This window comes from Lucilia cuprina, chromosome 6 (genome assembly GCF_022045245.1).
Source record: "Lucilia cuprina isolate Lc7/37 chromosome 6, ASM2204524v1, whole genome shotgun sequence".
NCBI lineage: Eukaryota > Metazoa > Arthropoda > Insecta > Diptera > Calliphoridae > Lucilia > Lucilia cuprina.
The window spans coordinates 62,469,110-62,487,732 of record NC_060954.1 but is presented as its reverse complement, the minus strand read 5'-3'; the positions used below and the strand labels follow the sequence as shown (position 1 = coordinate 62,487,732).

At 33.6% G+C, this 18,623-nt stretch overlaps 1 protein-coding gene across 6 annotated transcripts; it reads left to right on the top strand.

Moving 5' to 3' along the window:
- The first annotated feature begins 352 nt into the window (after positions 1–352).
- LOC111686889 (protein suppressor 2 of zeste) lies at positions 353–16,084 on the top strand. Of its 6 annotated transcripts, none has more exons than XM_046954263.1 (5): positions 353–412; positions 9,017–9,352; positions 9,457–9,971; positions 10,119–14,083; positions 15,029–16,084. In XM_046954263.1, the coding sequence occupies exons 2-4, from the start codon at positions 9,139–9,141 to the stop codon at positions 14,067–14,069; spliced, it is 4,680 nt and encodes a 1,559-aa protein (XP_046810219.1). In that variant the 5' UTR covers positions 353–412; positions 9,017–9,138; the 3' UTR covers positions 14,070–14,083; positions 15,029–16,084. The 6 variants fall into 6 exon arrangements, with proteins under 6 accessions (XP_046810219.1, XP_046810220.1, XP_046810218.1 ...); XM_046954264.1 differs by lacking the exon at positions 353–412 and adding an exon at positions 3,620–3,885; XM_046954262.1 differs by lacking the exon at positions 353–412 and adding an exon at positions 3,620–3,969.
- Positions 16,085–18,623: the final 2,539 nt, after the last annotated feature.

Below are 18,623 nucleotides of genomic sequence, written 5' to 3'. Positions count from 1 at the left end.
ATGGTGATGAGCAAATGAAACAAACAAATTCAAATCGTGAGCAACAGAGAGTCAGTCTAATAAGAATTGAGGCAAACTGGCGAAAAAGCACAAATTGTCCGTTAGTCTTTTGCTAGAGCTGCTAATGTGCGGTTGACGGTCGGTTATTTAAACGTTCGGTTGTTTTGCCACTTGACAAAAATCTCAGTTTTTTTGTTTCGATTTTATATAGTGGTTCTCCGATCGATTTTTTGCGTACTTTTTTTCTATCACAAAAAAAAAGAGTGAAGTGAGCAAAAATTAAAATAAAAAGAAAAGCAATTTCATAATAATAAATGCAACAACACACATAAAAAACAAAAGCTTTGATAAAAAATAAAAAAACAAACAACAATAAAGAATGGAATTTTGTTAAAAATCAATAAATCAAAAAGTTAGTATTATCAAAAGCCCACACATACCGACGTTCAAGTTTTGTTTTAACCAAAAGCCGGTAATGGCTTAAAGTGTTGAACAATAACAAAAATAAATTTAAAGCTTTAATAAGAAATTTCTAATTTTAAATTCTATTAATCTTGTTATTCTTCAGCATGAAATTAAAACAAAAAATAACGAAATTTATTTCAATATTGTTGAAAAATTAAAAGTGTTCTTTTTTTCTGTACATTTGTTTGTGGTTATTTTGTTCATAAAAACAAAAACGTTGGAGAGAGAGAACAGCAAATTAACAAAAATTTCACTTTATTTTAAAATTTTTTCATTTAATTTTATTTATTTTTCTATTGCAAGAGTATTATTAGTGTTATTCGCCTTGTTTACAATGGAGGTTTGGGGTGGTTGTTTTTGTTTTGTGTTTTCGCCTTCTTCTTCTTTTTCTTCGGTTTCAAGTGAGAGTCGAGTTAGAAGATTTATACTCGTATTACAGAGACACGTGACATAAGTGTTTTTGTCTGTGTATTAGTGTTGGACTATTTCGTTTTTAGCTTGTCAAATCGTATTGGAATTTAAACTTTAAATACTCTTGAGGTTGCCAGATCTAAAAAGTTGCTGGTAAAACTTCTAGGAACTAATAATTTGGTTTAGACTAACATTTATAGAAATACAAAAAAGGAATACAACTGCATCTAAACAGATTCTAAATTCAGACTTCAAAAGTAAATTAATCGGATTTTCTATTATAACATATTAAACAAGTTCAAAAAACGCGAAATCTTGAAAACCTTTATTTTAAGTTGACAGATTGGACTTTCAGATGACTTAACATATTTTCTATGTAAAAAAACGGGCAGCTTTGAAACACTATTTCTCGAAATTTGATCGAGAAATGCAGATATATGATTCGCTGTTCTAGCTTCACGTTTTGGCCTGAGAAATCAATAGAAGCAATACTTTTAAAAACAAACTTGGTGACTGGATAAATAAAAAACAACTATACCAAAATTGCTACAATTTTGGCACCATACATCCATGCCATTCAATACAACTAAATACTTTCGAAGATCAGTGGATCAGAAATCATAATCATATTTTGACATTTATGATTTTCTATTCGAAATTTTCAAAACCAAATCTCCGAAAATTATAATCAGTCGGTATGAATAATACGGGGAAGTATTATAAACATATATTCAAAGTGAGGAAATTAGTGCAAAAAGTTCGTAAGATTGGTAGATTTTTTTTAAGATCATGTTGCCCATCGTCGTACTGTGCATATCAACATCTTAATTTCAGCATGATAGCGATGGAATGATGAAATTTTACGATAATTGTTTAATTTATAGTAGGCGATGTCAAGATCAAGTTGATACTTCAGGCTTGAAAAACGAACCACATAAGAACCATAAACCACCAATAAGGTCCTAAAAAACTGGACTGAATGGATTATCTATCGCATTACTGGCAACTTCCCTGCAAAAATTGTGACTACTAGGTGTGTTTAAAGAGTACTCCTCAAAGTAATAGGACCAAAACTAAACCAAAAGTATAAAAAAACATACTCCATTTAACATTGTGATATATAATGACTCCGAAATGCATCCATATATTTTTCATCAGGGAAATCCAAAATGTGCTTCCTTTCATTATAAGAGTACATGATTGGCAACGTGGTTGCCATGCCTGCAATTTATATGATTACTAAGTGGATCATGTAATCCAATAATATGTACATGGAAGTAGTTTTGGTATTACCTAAATGGTTTATGATTCAGGGTTAGTGTGGAAATTGCAAAGTCTCGGAGTCTTTGTCAACCACCCCTACATTTTGCTATGGAGCTATATGTAATAAATTAGTGATTAAATCAAACTTATCAGTATCACATCACTTTTATTGAGCGTTGACATATAAGGCTGCTGAAACTTTTAAGGCCGTGCACCTGACACTTGGTTTCAAAGATCGTGCTCGCAACCTTGGAAAGATCATTTGAGTGATCGCTACATTTTCCTAGAACTGAAACTTTTTGGGAATAGGTTAAGGAAAGAAAACGAAACTAAATATTTGCGCTACTGTGCTGCAACTAACTGAGAACCTGTGCGGATATTACGACCAACTCGGTGTCTTTTAATAATAAACGAAATCGTCTGGGTTATGTTGTTGTTGCAGCGAAACGTGTGAAGTCGGTGGCTGGGTTGAAAATCATTCGTCGTTTAGACACTTTCAAGCGTCTCTATCTTCATCAACACCGCATTATTCCAGATATTAGGAAAACAGAATATTATTAGTGTCTTGGTTCTAGAACTTAAACTTTTTGGAAATAGGTTAGCTAAAGAAAGCGAAACTAAACATTTGCGGTACTGTGTTGCAACTAACTGAGAAATTGTGGGGGTATTTTGGCCAACTGGTTGACTTTTAATAATAAACGTCTGGGTTATGGTGTTGTTGCAGTCGGTTTCTGGGCTGAAAATCCTCAGTCGTTTAGATACTTTAAAACGTCTCTATCAACATCGAAAACTGCATAATTCTTTTCATATATCCCCATAATCGGATCTGATTCTTACAAACATTTTTATGGGAATTTTGGATATTTTAAAAAATGTCCAATTACAATCACATTACAAATGCTCTTACATCAACTGGCAACGCTAAATACTCCACATTTAGTACATCGTGCGTCGAACCTTTTATAGAGAAGAAAGTTTTCGGTCTTTTACAAAATATATATTGAATGTATCTCTCGTTTTGTCTGTCTGTCTGTCCGTCTGTCTCTCTTCTCCACTTTTTCAAATACAAATTTCGATTCAATGTACAATACGCTCTCTCTTTTTCTCTTTCATGAAAACTCAGATATCTCTTATTTCCTCAAAATATTAATTGAGGGAGCAAGTACTCAGTTTAGAGGAAAAATCGCGCGCGTTATTGTTTAGTGTTTGTCGTATAGAAGTGAAAGAAAAAAACGTAAATACAGATAGATACAAAAATCTACAATAGATACACAGAAACTGTTTCGATGGATGGATAGATGTATATATGGATGGATAGGTTTTGTGTAAGTGTGCAGGGTGTGTGTGTGAGTGTGGAAGTGTTTGTGTGTAATTTGAGAAATAGAGATTGTATATGTTGTGTACTGATGGTGTTCAGATGGTTTGCTGTATGTAGAGTGTGTATAAATCGCTTTTTTGGCAAACTTTAAGTTTTGTCCAATTCAGTTGAATTTTGGTGGCTGCCGTAGTCGACATCCACGATACATTAAACTCGGAATAAAGAAGAGATGAACCTTTGAGGTTCATATTTTTCTCAAATGAGGCAAACCGAAAAGAAAAACAAGTATTACATGCAATAGAGATTGCAAAAAAAAAGAGAAACAAACACATTTCAAAATAATGTTGTAAAGCGCAGCAAATAGAAAAATTAAAAAAGCTCTCTAATGGTTAAATGTGTATCCAGTAAATTGTAACTGACTTTCAAATGTAAATTTTCAATTAGAAATCTCGAAAATAAAAATATGAAACAAAATTTAAAGGGATGCAAAATCAAAGCGTGTTTGTAAAAAAGTGTGTAAAATATTTATCAAAGAAAATTACGATAAAAACAAAACAAACTAAAGCGAAACGAACGAAATGTGAAATGTAACAAAAAAATAATACAAAATACACTTGACTTGCCTGCTGCCATTCAAACAGCCTGCCGCACAAATCTACTACCACCACAATGAAGAGATACAGATACAAGATACAAATACTTATTGCTACAACAGATTGGTGGGTCGTTCATTTGTTCGGTCCGTTTATGTTGTTGCTTTTGTTTATGGTCGGCATTTGTACAAAGCAGATAGTTATTCTTGCCACTGTTTTGACTGACTCGCGGTTAGTGTTTATGTTGTTATTGTTGTTGCTGTTTTCTTTTGCTGTTTATCCGCACACTACTTATTGAGTACGGCTAAACGAGTATTAAAGCAAGCAGCCGAAGAAGAGGCCACAAACGCCGGTGTAAACGTCTGTCTATAGATACAGATACTTATTATCGTATTGTCGTATCGATAAATGTATGTTTAAGTGTATGTGTTACTGAGAATATGCGTGTGTTAAACCAAAAGTCAACAAAAATAATAACAACATTCATGCCAGTGTGTCTGTCTATCCGCTTTAGTGTCTGTCTGTCCGTACGTCCGTCCAACAGCTTAACAAATATTTAATACGAAAATACAAAACAAAAAAAATTACTCGCAGCACGGAATATCGCGTAGCGCACGGCATTGAACACGTTGTGATGAATGAGTGAGTGAGTGTGTGTGACGTGTTGTCCATACACGTTTTCTATATGGTCTCGGTCTCAGGGCCCATAAAACGTTTGTATATGATATTGTTTTCGGTTTGTTTTTGTTTTTGTATGGCTATGGATGGAGAGTACCAAAGTACAAAAGCAACAAACAATATAATTGTATCTCTCACCCAACACTTAATTGACGTTTTTATAAGTCGGAATTTATCGCAATTGCTTTGTGTTGCAGCGCCAACCATAAAATACTTACAATCAAATAAACAACAGCAACAACAATCAGAAGAAGGGCGCGCGCTACTTTTATAAATAGAAATATTATTGATGTATTGAAAGGTTTGATAAACGTTTGATTTGTTGACTGTGAATTGATAAGTTAGGCAATTAATTAAAAATCAAATTTATTGTTTATGAATTAAGAATTATTGGCAAAAACTAAGTTTAATATTAAAGAATGCATTGTAATTAATGTACATATGTATGAGTTCCGCTAACTCCCACTAAAGCATAGGGTGTCGTAGCGATCGTTAGTAAAATGAGTTTCAGCTGCTGTAACAGAGTAATCCTGCGGTCCAGCTATGATTAAGCAGTTGTTGCTGCTTTCCTGAGGCGTTTGTAAGATCATTTAGAATACGAGACTGAGACGCCTTCTAAAATCTAGCCGGGTAATATTGAAAGTAGTTAGTTCACAGAAGATTCGCACTAGTCAACACCGGATGAGAACTTTCAAACTCTGTAAATTGCCACATCCCCAATGTAAACAATATTCAATCGCTTATCTGAGACTGGAATTAAATTGGACTGTAAATGTCGTTACTGAACCACCATGTTATTAATTTAACCTTTGCCTTTAAACTCAGACTTTTTGTAAATGTGCATTTGCGGTTCACAATATCTACTCTATTTTCACTTGCAAATTCATTTCAAAATTCGCGATTTTATGTTAAGGATTATTTCACAATAAAACAGAAATTGCAAGTTCAAGGGCTTCATGGATCTACTGTCACTTGTGGGTTCTCTCTGCTCAATTACTAAGAGCTTTTATGTGGAGTTGTTGGATTATTAAATCACAGTGATGCGAATAACACAAAAATATACATTGGCGTAATGAGTGCGCAGTGCTATTATATTCCCCTATTGTTGGTGTCGTATCTAAGAAGAATAAATTGCCCGGATCTTGCGCCCCTGGGCATGTTTCCTTGATGAGTGTTACATCATGGTGTATTGCAATCCGGTGGTATATAGGTGCTACCAATACCTGTAGATATCCGGGACTACAAATTGGTGTTGACAATTTACTGCCGGGCCTAGTCCTTGCAGAAATTGAAAAGAGGTCGAACCAAAGCACCACTAAATATCGTACTACGGGTGGTCAGTTGCCCGCAGGACTATGTCCTGGCTGATCAGTTGGTTAAGGTTAGGAATCCTGATGTCTACTTGCATTCTATAGAGAGAATGGAGTAACTGATGGATTTGACGGATGGAGTGGCGGAGTGATGTGTTAGAATGTTTAATCTAACAAGAAGGGAAGGATAGACGTGGTGCACTGTCCTCTCTTTGATCTTTTTAGTTATTTTCCTACATGGTTGAGTGTATGATCAACTTATCACAGTAGTTCTTTGTGACTACTGAAATAAAGTCTTGTCAATTAATATGATCCGTGTTTCAGATCACCAATTACGTCCCTCTAGGTGCTGTTGTCGAAACAATGGAGCCATGGGCGATAATATGTCGGGGTAGATTGAGCTTGCTCATGACCCCAGTCTTTCCCCAACGTGACTATTATTGCAAGAGATTATATAGCTCGAGTACTTGACCAAAGTGTTTCTACATGGACAAAAATTGCAACCTGCGTTTAAGAAACACAAAGGGGCAGTGGTGAGTTGTTTACTTTTTACTCACCCAGTGATTGAAAAAGTACCACCACGAGATTCCAAAAGTGCTGTTGAAATAACAAAATCATACTTTTTGTGATCGATCCATCATTAAAACCAAGTGACTGTGGAAAGTTGCATTAAGTTTGATCTTTTAATATTTGAAGAAAGAACTGAAAGCTTACACTTTAAAAGTAATACCTATTGTGCTTTTACACTAACTATATTCAGATCTAAGTTGGACAACTCAAGCAGTATCAGGCAGTATGTCGAATAGCCTTATCTAATGTAGAGTTAAACTCAGCTTAATTGGTAATTTATATAGAGAGTAATAAAATATATTTTCTTTTAATTTTTTCCGAAATATCATGATATTTTTTCGACATTAATCTTAACTATATGTCACCTTATACCCACTGTAGTGCTTACTTACACCAAACTCCCCTGAAGTGTTTAACTGATGTATGTACAGTGAATATTTCTGTTTATTTTCATGTTTTTTTTTTGGTCTTCTTCACATTTCACACACTGGCGAATTTGTTTTAAGCATAACAATAATTCCCAAAAAAAGAATGCCTCAAACCAGCAACTAACTAACTACAAGTCGAAACTAAAGAGGAGGAAGCCCAAGTCAGCGGCAAAAGTAAAACAAAAAAAAATTCAACAAAGTGTAGAAATGATATATTTTTCAAATCACGATTTACCTTTTAATGTTACACGCTCTCTCTTACAGTTTTTGATTATTTTTTTTGTTTTTGGCTCTCACATGGTAGATTTATGGGTGCTCATCACCCAAAAAAAATATACATAGTAGTAATACTACTCACTCTAACCAAAGTTTTAGTAGATGTTACAAACAAACTTTTGGTTATTTTTTACACTGACAACCAGCAGTTTTGCGGAAAGTCAAAGTAGCTTTTTTATAGAGTAGTTTTCAATATATTGGGAGGTTTGAATATATATTTTTAAATTATTTGACTTCTTTATTCTTGTGTCCCCTAGTAATTTAGTGTGAAGCTAATTGTCACTTTACTGCCCTAAAGTAATCTAGAGAGAAGTTACTTTTTCCTGTATTACACCTTAGCAAGTAGTTATTTAACTGTATTAGTTGTAGGTATCAAGACAATAATAGTTGTGATTTGTTAAGCTTCAGCTGTAAAGTTTTTAGTTGAAGACAACCACCCCGATCTACAGGGATATTTTAGATGATTTTCTTTTGGCAGTGTATATGTGTGCGGTTGTTGTAATAATGCATTAAGTTTATGGGACAGTAAAAAGGGTTTTTATTTCTAGTTTGTCGCTGTTGTTGTTGTTATTTTGATGAAACCTGAAATTCGCAAAAAAAGAGATTTTCTTTTTTGTGGGGGAAAAGCTTAAATCTAACATATTTTAGGTTGCATCATTATTTCAACTAAATGAGAATTTAAACTAAATGGAGAATATTGCAGATTAACACACTAACACATGTTTACAATTATTTTAAGAATATTAGATTTTTATGTGTGTGTGTTTTCAAATTAGATTTTATTTTATTTAAAACAGTTTAAAAAGTTTATGCTATTTTTCTGTTTATTTAAATTGTTATTACTTAAAAATTTTCTTTGTATTTTTTAAACATAATTTTTTTCGTGATTTACAGTTTAAGTTGTTTTTCTTTTTTCTACGTTTCTTTTTCTCTATCTTTGAGTTTCTTAATGTTTATTTTTTATTATCTGTATCTTCTGGTAAAATTTTGTATGTCATAAAGGTTGTTGTTAAAATAATGACATTTTGACATCATTTCTTGTTGTTGTTGTTAATTTATGACTTAATTATAACTTTGTTTCATGTTGTTTTTTATTATTTGAAAGTTGGTGGGAAATTTTTAAAAAAACTTCATAAGAGTTTGAATTTAAGTACTACTTATATTAAAATGAATTTAAAATTGAAGTTAAAACTAAAAGTGTTAATGGTTTTTTAATAGTATTTGAAGGAAGTAGTACTAAATTAAGCCTCAAATCAGGGTCCGAATGTATGTAGAAATCCGCATAAATAACAGATTAAACAATAAAAGAACTGCGAAGCATTCAATCTCTTGAAATCAAAATCATATTAATGTTTCAAATTCCAAGCTTGATCCAGTGATATTATTGAGGAAATATTTTAATGCTTTAAATCAGTGTTGTCTGTCTCACTAAAATAAAACAAAATATTGAACTTCGCAAAGACTATATCTGGATCTCAAGAACTATATCTGGATTTCAAAAACAGATATAGTCCTTGTGTGTTTTTAGTGTGATCAAAATAAAAATTTTTGCTGAAAAATAATATTTTGACCCATAAAGTCGTATTTTTATTAAAATGCTAGTTTTAGTGAAAAATTAATTGTTAATAAAAAAACAAAAAATTTAACATATTTCTAAATGCAAACTAAATATGATTTCCTTATTGTTCTTTACACCATTTCTAGAACTACTTAATCTATAAAAAAACAAAAAGTTTTATAAACGGAACTGTGCAATTCCACAATACAGAGGCTTAAGTTAAATAATTCCAAAAACAAATCAACAACAAATATCTTTTAAAACTAAAATGCAACTTATAGAAGATGAATGTCAAAACTCCACACAACAACAAACAGTTACAACACAAGTTAAACAACAGACATCCAGTGCAACACAACATAAAATGGATAAATTTTATCCGCCAAAACCGAAAATCAACGCATTTAATGAGTTGTTCACTTGTTATTTGTGTCAAGGCTATATGATAAATCCCACAACAATAGATGTTTGCGCGCATACCTGTAAGTATCCCGACCCTTAAATACAAAATAATTTTAATAAAAATTCCCCTAAAGCTATTACAAATATAACAATCGTTATTTGTCTAAATTGTTATTCTTAATAGATTGTCGCAGTTGTATAGCGCGACATTTGGCAGTCGAATGCTATTGTCCGCAGTGTGGCAAGCCCATTACCACTACAAATCTTCAATCTGATGATGTTTTGCGTTCGATTATATATAAACTGGTACCTGGTCTCTATCAAAAGGAACGCGAACGTTTAGTGCAATTTGTAAATAATAAGAAAAATGAGGGAAAACTGATTGGATCCACAGAACAGAGCTTAAATGAATTGCTAGAGAGCGATGATGAGCTTTTCTCACCTACCGATCCCATCAGTTTGTCACTTGAATTTCATCCAGTATTGGCGGAACAGTGTCCCGAAGGAACGGTGCCACCCGTACGCTATTTGCAATGTCCGGCTAGTGTTAAAGTTCAGCATTTGAAACGGTTTTTATGCTCGAAATTCGAAATAGATCCTTGCAATCGCCGTGTAGGCATCGATATCATTTACGAGGATGAAGTTCTACCCAGTGATTTTACTTTAATGGATGTTGGCTACTGTTATAAATGGCAGAGGGTAAGTATCTTTGGTCTTAATTTACTTTCAAAACTAAGTTTCAATTAGCTTTTGTTTTTTTTTTTAATATTTGTTGAAATCTTAAAATATATTTCTATTATACTTTACAATTTGCCTTTATTCTTTCCATTTCATTGATTTCTTTAGCATGCTCCCTTAAAGCTTACTTATAGAATTCTCATATATGATGAAGATACAAACTTAACATCCGACAATAGTTTTGTATCGGAAGATAAAATTTTAGATAAATCTCCTAAATCTTGTTTAGACAAATCACCATCGGCTACTTTAAATGCCAGTAAAACGGTTTCATTTGCTGACAACGCACGGCAGATCACCGTGAATGGTGATAAAGAGCAAGCGAAAGCTAGCATTCTCTCATCACCCACCACATCGTCTCCTCCGCAGTTGACCAAAGTAAAATCTTCGAAATCTTCTTCGAACAAACACTCAACGTCTCATGCCACATCATCAAGCCTAGAAGTACCTGTAAAAGTAACAATATCACGCAAACCAACGGAAAGTAAAAAATCGGTTTCAAAAAAATCATCTTCCGCAGATGATTTTGCAATGCCCACCACTACCAGTGATTTTAAGAGTTTACGTAGTAATGATATACGTTTTTGTGATTATGCTATAACATCATCCACCACAAACACCAGCTATTCCAATAGCCATAATACATTGGCTAACAACTCCGTACAAACGACAAAAAAAGAAAAGCCGCTGGCCATTAAGGAGGAAAAGCCGGCAAAATGTGATATTGTAGTAAGTATTCCTCACAATCAAATGCAGGAAGAATGGGAATCGAAACCTTTGTCTCAGCTCAAGACAGCTAGTAAAAAGTCTCCGAATTCCTCGGCAATTGAAGTGGCACCACCACCCACCAAGAAAGTTAGAAATGTACCAAAACTCAAAATAGAATTGAATAGTTTAAAAACGAAGTTAATAGAAAAACCTAAATCGGCTGATATACGTTTGGATACATTAATGTTGAAACAACATCGTCCACGTAAATTCTCACTAGATGAACCTCAACCCGTAGTGGATAAGGTAGATTTAGAGACATATGTAAAACAAATTGGTTTGAAACCCATAGAAGTACAAACAACCAGTACATTAGAGACTCCCGATAAATTCACACCAAATGCCTCGCCCATGTCGTCAAGCTCATCTACCACCTCCTCTTCAACGGGTAATTTTAATTTTAACTGTAGTGCAGATATTACTTCCTCCTCGTCGTCTTCTTCGCACAAGAAACGCAAGAAAAAACATTCCAAAGACTCTCGCGAGTCCAAGGATTCGAAAAGAAAGAAAATGCATGCCGAAATATCATCTCATTCGGCAGAGGAAAGTTTAAAAATGAAAGTTAAACTTACACCCTCTATAAATTTGAAGTCCTTAAAATTGGAAAGCAAGAAGTCACCACCTTTTAACATGGAGCGCGTAGCAGATCCTTTGGCATTTGAGAAGCCCAAATCTCCCAGCAGTAAAATTGAGAGAAACGATTTTGAAAAATCCAAGTCACCCGAAGGTAAAAGCCATGAACGTTCAAAGGAAAAATCAAAGCCCCGTTCGTCTGAAAGCAAAAAATCGAAATCTCTAGATAGCAAATCATCCCAAGACAGCAAAAAATTAAAAGATTTTGCGAAATCTAAACCTTTAGAAATCAAAATATCTTTAAGTAATACCACGAGTAAGCCATTATCAAAAGAGTTCGATGATGATGAGGACTTGATAATACCTGATTCAACTTCTTTTGGCTTAAGCAAATCATTATCCTCTATAAAGGAAACAACGTTGCCACACTCTCCTCCATTGCCGCCAAGTTTATTTAAAACCACACCTTTGACCTTTTCGACTTTTTCTCCCAATGTAACGACTGTGGCCAAGCCAAAACCAGTTGCAATGCCAAAAGATTCTAAAGATAAGCCAAAAACTCCTCATATGAAACCAATAGCTCCTAAGCCCATAGCAGCAAAGCCAGTCACACCACCATCATCAACAACATCATTTAAAACGCCACACTTTGTAGTTCCTAATCCTCCACGTTTTATGGCCTCAAACACAACAAAGTTCCTTTCAACACCAACCTCAATCGCCAGTGCGGCTAATAAGCACATGGGTAATCTACTCAAAAGGTCCATTTCATTAGATGACAACAAAAACTCAGGACCTCTAAACAAGCAGCAAAGATTAGAAAAACCCAATCAAATTACAGTTAGTGCCTACGGCAGTAACCTACACATGACCAAAGTTGAAATACCAGCCACACCAACATCCTCCACGGCAAAGGCCACATACGAAATTCCTCTGTACTCTCCCCTCTCCGCCTCGTATAATCCAAAATGTTCATTTAGCGTAAACTCCACGACCGCAGCGGCTAAAAGTACAACAAAGTCTACATTACAAAACCCAATGACCTCCAGTGCATCACCAGTCCCAACAGCCAAACACACATTCACCGCAAATACTGCGTCAACCAACAAAACCGATATGGAAGTTAAAAAAGCCACAACTAATGATATTAAGCCTTCTGCCGCTACGGCCAACAATAACAACAAAACAAAACCTACGTTAACAACATCTATGACAACTCTAATGGGCCCACCTATGCCAATGCACAAGTTAAACTCTAGTTTAACTGTGGTACCAACAGCAGTGAAGTCACCTCCTCTCAGTACTGTCCTGCCATTTGCCTCCACATCATCGTCATCCTCCTCATCCTCATTAAACTTAACACCAACAGCCCAACAACATACTCCTGTGTTGAATACAGCTTACCTCTCTTCACCACTCTCCATGGTGAATTATCGACAGAGTAAGGTTCTCTTGGCTCATGTCAAACCAACGAATTTACCAGAAATGAAAATAGAAAAAACAACTTCAACTACAACTGCAGTAGCGGCTGCAGCAGCGACAACAACAGTAGCTGCCACAGCAACAGCGACAACAAAAACACCAGTAGCCACAACAAATGGGTTGGCAACAGAAAAAGCTAAAAGTAGTCTAAGACAATTTAGATTGCCCTCTAGGGACTCTGGACAAGATATACTGGATTTATCAGCCTCAACAAAAACATCCACAAATGGTGTGACGGAAAAACAGGCTTTCAAAACAACAACTACCCCCATACCAACCAACACCACAACAGCAACAACATCAGGCAGTACCCTAGAAATGGCTTTAAATAAAATCAAACAAAATATGACCAGTACTACCACAACTGCAAACTCCTCCAACAACAATTCGGCAAATGCCATTGATCATGTTATTAAAAAACAGGAACTACTTTCACCCATTTCCGATGATTTGCAAAACTTGCATTTACTGTCAGAATCAGCTACAGCCAGAGAGAAAATTGCCATTAGCACATCGACCACGACCAGCTCCTCGTCAACGTCTTTGTATGAAAAAGCGAAAATAACTCAGAATTCTTTGGTCAGACAACAAAACGCCTCTGTGCGTAATATACCAAATCCTTCGGCATTAGCTTTTCGCAATCAACAACCAGCAACAATCATTCCACCCATGGTCACTATTGCTGCCGGTTTGGCAACATCTTTAACCGACCTCGATAAACCTCTACTTCTCAAAACGCCTTCACCACCCAAATCACCTCACTCACCCAACTGTTCTACCTCCTCTACATCACCTTCACGTAATGCCAGCAAGAAACACCCTTCCATCGATCAAGTGGCAGCCAGTTTAAATCAGCGTGCTTCAGCGGCAGCAGAAGCCAAAGCCAAACACACCGATGAAACGTCCTTGGTAACATCTACTTCATCATCGCTATCGGATAAGTTGGAAAGTAAGAAAGAAATAAAACAGGAAACTACAGAAACACCGGCACAAAGTGAGGCGGCAAGTGCTGCTCAGCCCTCGTCTACGGTTGGTTCGTGTCCTCTTAGTGTGAATGTGCTTGACATTAAAAAGGAACCAGAAGAGAAAATGGAGGAAGTGTCTGAAATAAAACCAGCTTTTATGAATGCATCCACTAAAAAATCCTCAATGATTGAAAATTTAGTGACATCGGTAATTAATGTGTCAACGTCTACATCTACTCTATTGACTGCTGGTACGGCTGCTGGTTTTTGAAGGAGTTAGTAAAGGTAAGTGGATATGTTATCCCAAAATATATTTTAACAAAATCATAAAACTTGAAACATTTCAATACCGGGTCAAATGTCAGTCACACTTTGAAATATTTAGAACTTTTTATTTTGAATCCATTAGATAGGACTTTCAGGTGCAAAATAAGTTTTATAAATAGATTGACTTTGCTCTCTAATAAGGTCTAATCCCAGTAGAAATAAAACGAAGTACTTCCAAAAGAGTAACATTTATCACAACTTCAAAAGTACCACTAAGTGAATTTGTTTACCTTCGATAGAAGTGATGTTTATTGACTTGCAAAGAAGTGAAAAAATCCAATGAGAATGACTTCAGATGTAGTGAATTTGGAATCAAATAAAAAGAACATCCCTTCAATGACAAGACTGTGTTAAAATCGTCACTTCTTCATGTCTTTTTCAGTACTTCCATGGAGTAAATTCTACTTCTTCTTTGGAAGTTTTTTTTTTGTTGGGTATAATTATAAGATGGTGTTAAGAGAACAGCTGATTTGCTAGTACACTTATATACATGGATTTTGACAGCGTATTGTAAGGTGCAGGCATATTGTTATGCCGACGACACTATCTTATTATTAAATAATACATTTTAATTACAAATATGGCTAAAAACGGATAATTTTAAACTTTAGTTTAAGTTCTCTCGAAGAACTGATGTAATGGGGTAATTCTGAGTAGAAGTTTAGATTCCGCGCAGCACTCGTCATATCATACATAAGTTTATTTCTTTAGCTTTAGATTCCATTAAACTAATTTCTATAAGAGTTCATTTCTTATCGAAACTCATTCAATTGAAACATGTGTGTAAATTTGCCATGGGCGTGACTTGTACAAGTTTAATCACTTTAATCATGTCGATTCATGGTTTGTCAATTTATTTTAATAACAGTTTCTTTTGTTCTCTTTCTTCTCCATTTATTACAGTTACTGCCTGTTACTTCTACTGAAAGTTCTACTCAGGTAATTCTTCTCTAAACAACAACAAAAATATCAAGTCGATCGATGTTTTCATGCTTTGATTATGTTATATGGAATCAATGTTGAAACTAAACGTGTGTAACCCCCCCCCCCACCAGACATCATCTGATGATGCATGATAATAAGACAAACAAAAATTATTGTACCGATAATTTTGCAAATAAATTCCCACAGTATATTGACAGCAGACGAATAGATATGCTAAAATAAGCAAAAATAAGAAAATTATGGGAATGAAGAATGAAGAAAAAACAATAGTGTTTATGAATGATGATGATGCTGCTATCATTATTATTAAAATTGAATAAAGAAATACAAAAGGAAGCCAGAGAGAGTTGAAAGAAAACGCAAATTTACCTTAATGACGGCATTAAACGTATTTAAATTTTAGAAATTTTCTAAAAAAAGAACGGAACTTTTGTCAGACAATTTCATCACATCAAGCAACTACGGGTTCAACCACAACAACAGCAGTAAATTGCTTGGAAAATGAATAATTTCAATCAAGGAATGATTTTGAAATGGTAAGAGTTTATTAAACTAAAATTCTCCAAAAAAATAAAACGAAAAGATTTAAAGTGCAATAGAAAAATCATTTAAAATGGTTTTTTAACATATTCGTTAATACAAACACACACACACACACAAATTAGTAAATTACTAAACTTATTGGTATTAATAAATGTAAATAAATTTGTCAAATTTATTAATAATACTTTACTTATACGAGGATAGTTTAATAATGTTTTCCCAAATTTTCATTTTATTTAACATTTAGCCGGGTTATAAAGTTTTTAAATATCTTTCGTAACATATTAACATCTTACAACTGACAAATTTTTTTCGCATACAATGCTACAACAACCGATGTTGTAGCATTGTATGTGTTGTTTGTCAGCAGCTGCTACAATATTCATAACAATGTTGTTGGTATTTTCTATGCAAAAGCTCTATACGACTCATACGACAATTTTAATATATTTGTTCAATTCACAATCGATGTTGTAGCGTTGTATGCGTTGCATGTCAGCAGCTGCTACAATAGTCATAACAATGTTGTTGGTATTTTCTATGCAAAAGCTCTATACAACTCATACGACAATTCTTCATATGTTTTTCGAATGTTGTAAGACAATTTAGTGTTGCCAAACTTTAGTAGATACAATATACAACTTGATTGTGAATTGAACAAATGTGTTAAACTTGTTGTATAGAACTAATTGTTGGTCATCATTGTTATCGATTAGCAGTTATCAACCATCTGTTAAAAAATTTAAAAAACAAAAACACATTTTCATACCACCCTCGTATAAGATGTAAATGCAGTAATAAATACAATCAATATTCATTTAGTATGTGCACACACTTATCTCCATACAATATCATGGCATATTAACCCCACATATACAGCCTATCCATACATAAATACATACATATTTACCAAACATATAAAACATTTAAAAAATTTGAGAAAAAAAGAGAAATTGTAATGTAATGATAATGAAATTCTATAGAGTAAAAATTTTTAAATGCAGTTAATCACAGTAAATTGAGTTAAAAAAAAGTTGTATTGCTGGTAGTGGCGTTTTTTATATAGAGTACATGAAAGTAAAGAGAAAAAAAGAATGTAAAACAATAACAATATATATTTACATAGCTTACCTACAGATATACAAATATACATACATATGTATTTAATAAACATACCGACACTTGCAATTACAATGGTGTACCCTCTCTATACCTAACTACTAGTGGGTGTTTTGTTTATTTTCTCTTGCCTGAGTACTTAATATTTTCGTTGTTGTTGCTTTAATACGTAAATATGTTTTTTTTCTTCAAATTTGTACTACTGTCTCTGTGTTGTTGTAAAATTTTTGTTGCTATTTAAAACAGTTCGTTAAATTTCTATACGAATATTTTTGTTTCGCCCTTGTTACGAAGCGATTTTGTTGAGTCTGTGCGAAATGTTGTTGAGTTCATATTTGCCGTGTATTTAACACAGTGGGTTGGAATTAATACTTTTTTTTGGAAAATTGTATTATTTAATCTCTAAATTACATTAAGTAGTTATTAACAGGATCAATTACTTGTAATATGTAATAGAATAATGACCAATAAAACAATAACGGAAAAACGGCTCATTCAAAAAGCGGAAGTAACAGCGAGCGTTGTACGCGACAACGCGTTAAAGGCTTCAGTCAAAAAAAAGTTTAAATAGTGTATTTTTATTTAACAAGTTACACACTGTAGTTTGTAACACGTCTGCCGCGAAAAATTCAGCAACTTTCAACTTTTGACGCGTCCGCAGCTGTTTTTTCTAACAGTAATAGTGTTAGAAAACATTAAAGGTGAAAGTCCATAAGATGCGTTGTACGCGGCAGCGCGTTATAGGCTTCTGTCAAAAAAGTACAAATAATGTATTTTCAATTAAAAAGTTACACATGGAAGCTTTTATCTTGTCTGCCGCGAAAAGTTCAACAACTTTTAACTCGTCGGCAGCTGATCAGGGTTGTATTTTGTTTTGTGTAGAATACGAATAAAAAAAATTTCGTCAATGATGAAAGAAAAAAATTTAAAAATAAACAAAAACTTAAAATTTTGATTTTTAAAAAAGTAATAGTTAAAAAAAAACATTAAAAGGTCAAAATGACGAAAATCGTAAAACGCCTTGCCGCTTCAACGCGTGTTGTGTACTTCCACATTAAAAGAAAGATCAAAATGTAGCGTGGGGTGTAACTTAAGGCTTTTAAAACGCGAAATTAAACAATTAAATTAAATCCTCAATTAGTACCTAACCAAAATATTAATCTCTTGATTTTTAAGAGATTTTTATAGAATTTTTATTAAAACAAATTAGTAAGTTAGTTATTTTATAACTTTTTTAAGTATTTTGTTAAAGACAAAACATGGAAAGAAAAAATTCTATACAGATTATGATTTTCAAACTCCACTAAATAATGAATTCTCTCGGGAAATAATTCCATAAATTAACCATAATTCAAAAATTAAATCTCAGTTTCAAATTCTTTCTAAATAATCAGTTTCTACATACCGTTCTGTGTTTAATCAGCTTTGACGTAGAGAAGCAGATAATTCCAAATAGAATTTCAATAGTTAGCCAGCAAAAACATGACAATGATTTGATCTTACTTATCACAACCACATACCTGTGTGTATTACTTACACGGAGTCTAGTAATGATTGAAATTAATAAAAGCTAATAGTAGACACAGTGATCGTATCCTGGTAGGCTACTTATTATAAACAGGAGATCGTAGTAAGTACTTACCTTACTTGCGTAGTTTGTAAGCGAGCTTAGTAAGTACTTGCCTATAATGTCATTACCGTGTTAAAATATTTATTTTAAGTAAATTTTAGCATTTTAACTTTTTACTTTACAATGAAAGTTTTTGCTGGGTAATTAACAAAATTTGTTCAATTTTTATAGAGAACCTATTTTCTTTTAAAATTTTCAATAAGCATTAATAAGATTTCTTTTCAAATTTATCTTTTCTTTGACCCATTGTGCTAATGGATT

Excerpts from the sequence above, each read along its gene's own strand:
- LOC111686889 (XM_046954263.1), top strand. The coding sequence starts at position 9,139 with ATGCAACTTATAGAAGATGAATGTCAAAACTCCACACAACAACAAACA. Across the intron at positions 9,353-9,456 it reads AGATGTTTGCGCGCATACCT|ATTGTCGCAGTTGTATAGCG; the intron begins GTAAGTATCCCG and ends TATTCTTAATAG. Across the intron at positions 9,972-10,118 it reads ACTGTTATAAATGGCAGAGG|CATGCTCCCTTAAAGCTTAC; the intron begins GTAAGTATCTTT and ends TGATTTCTTTAG.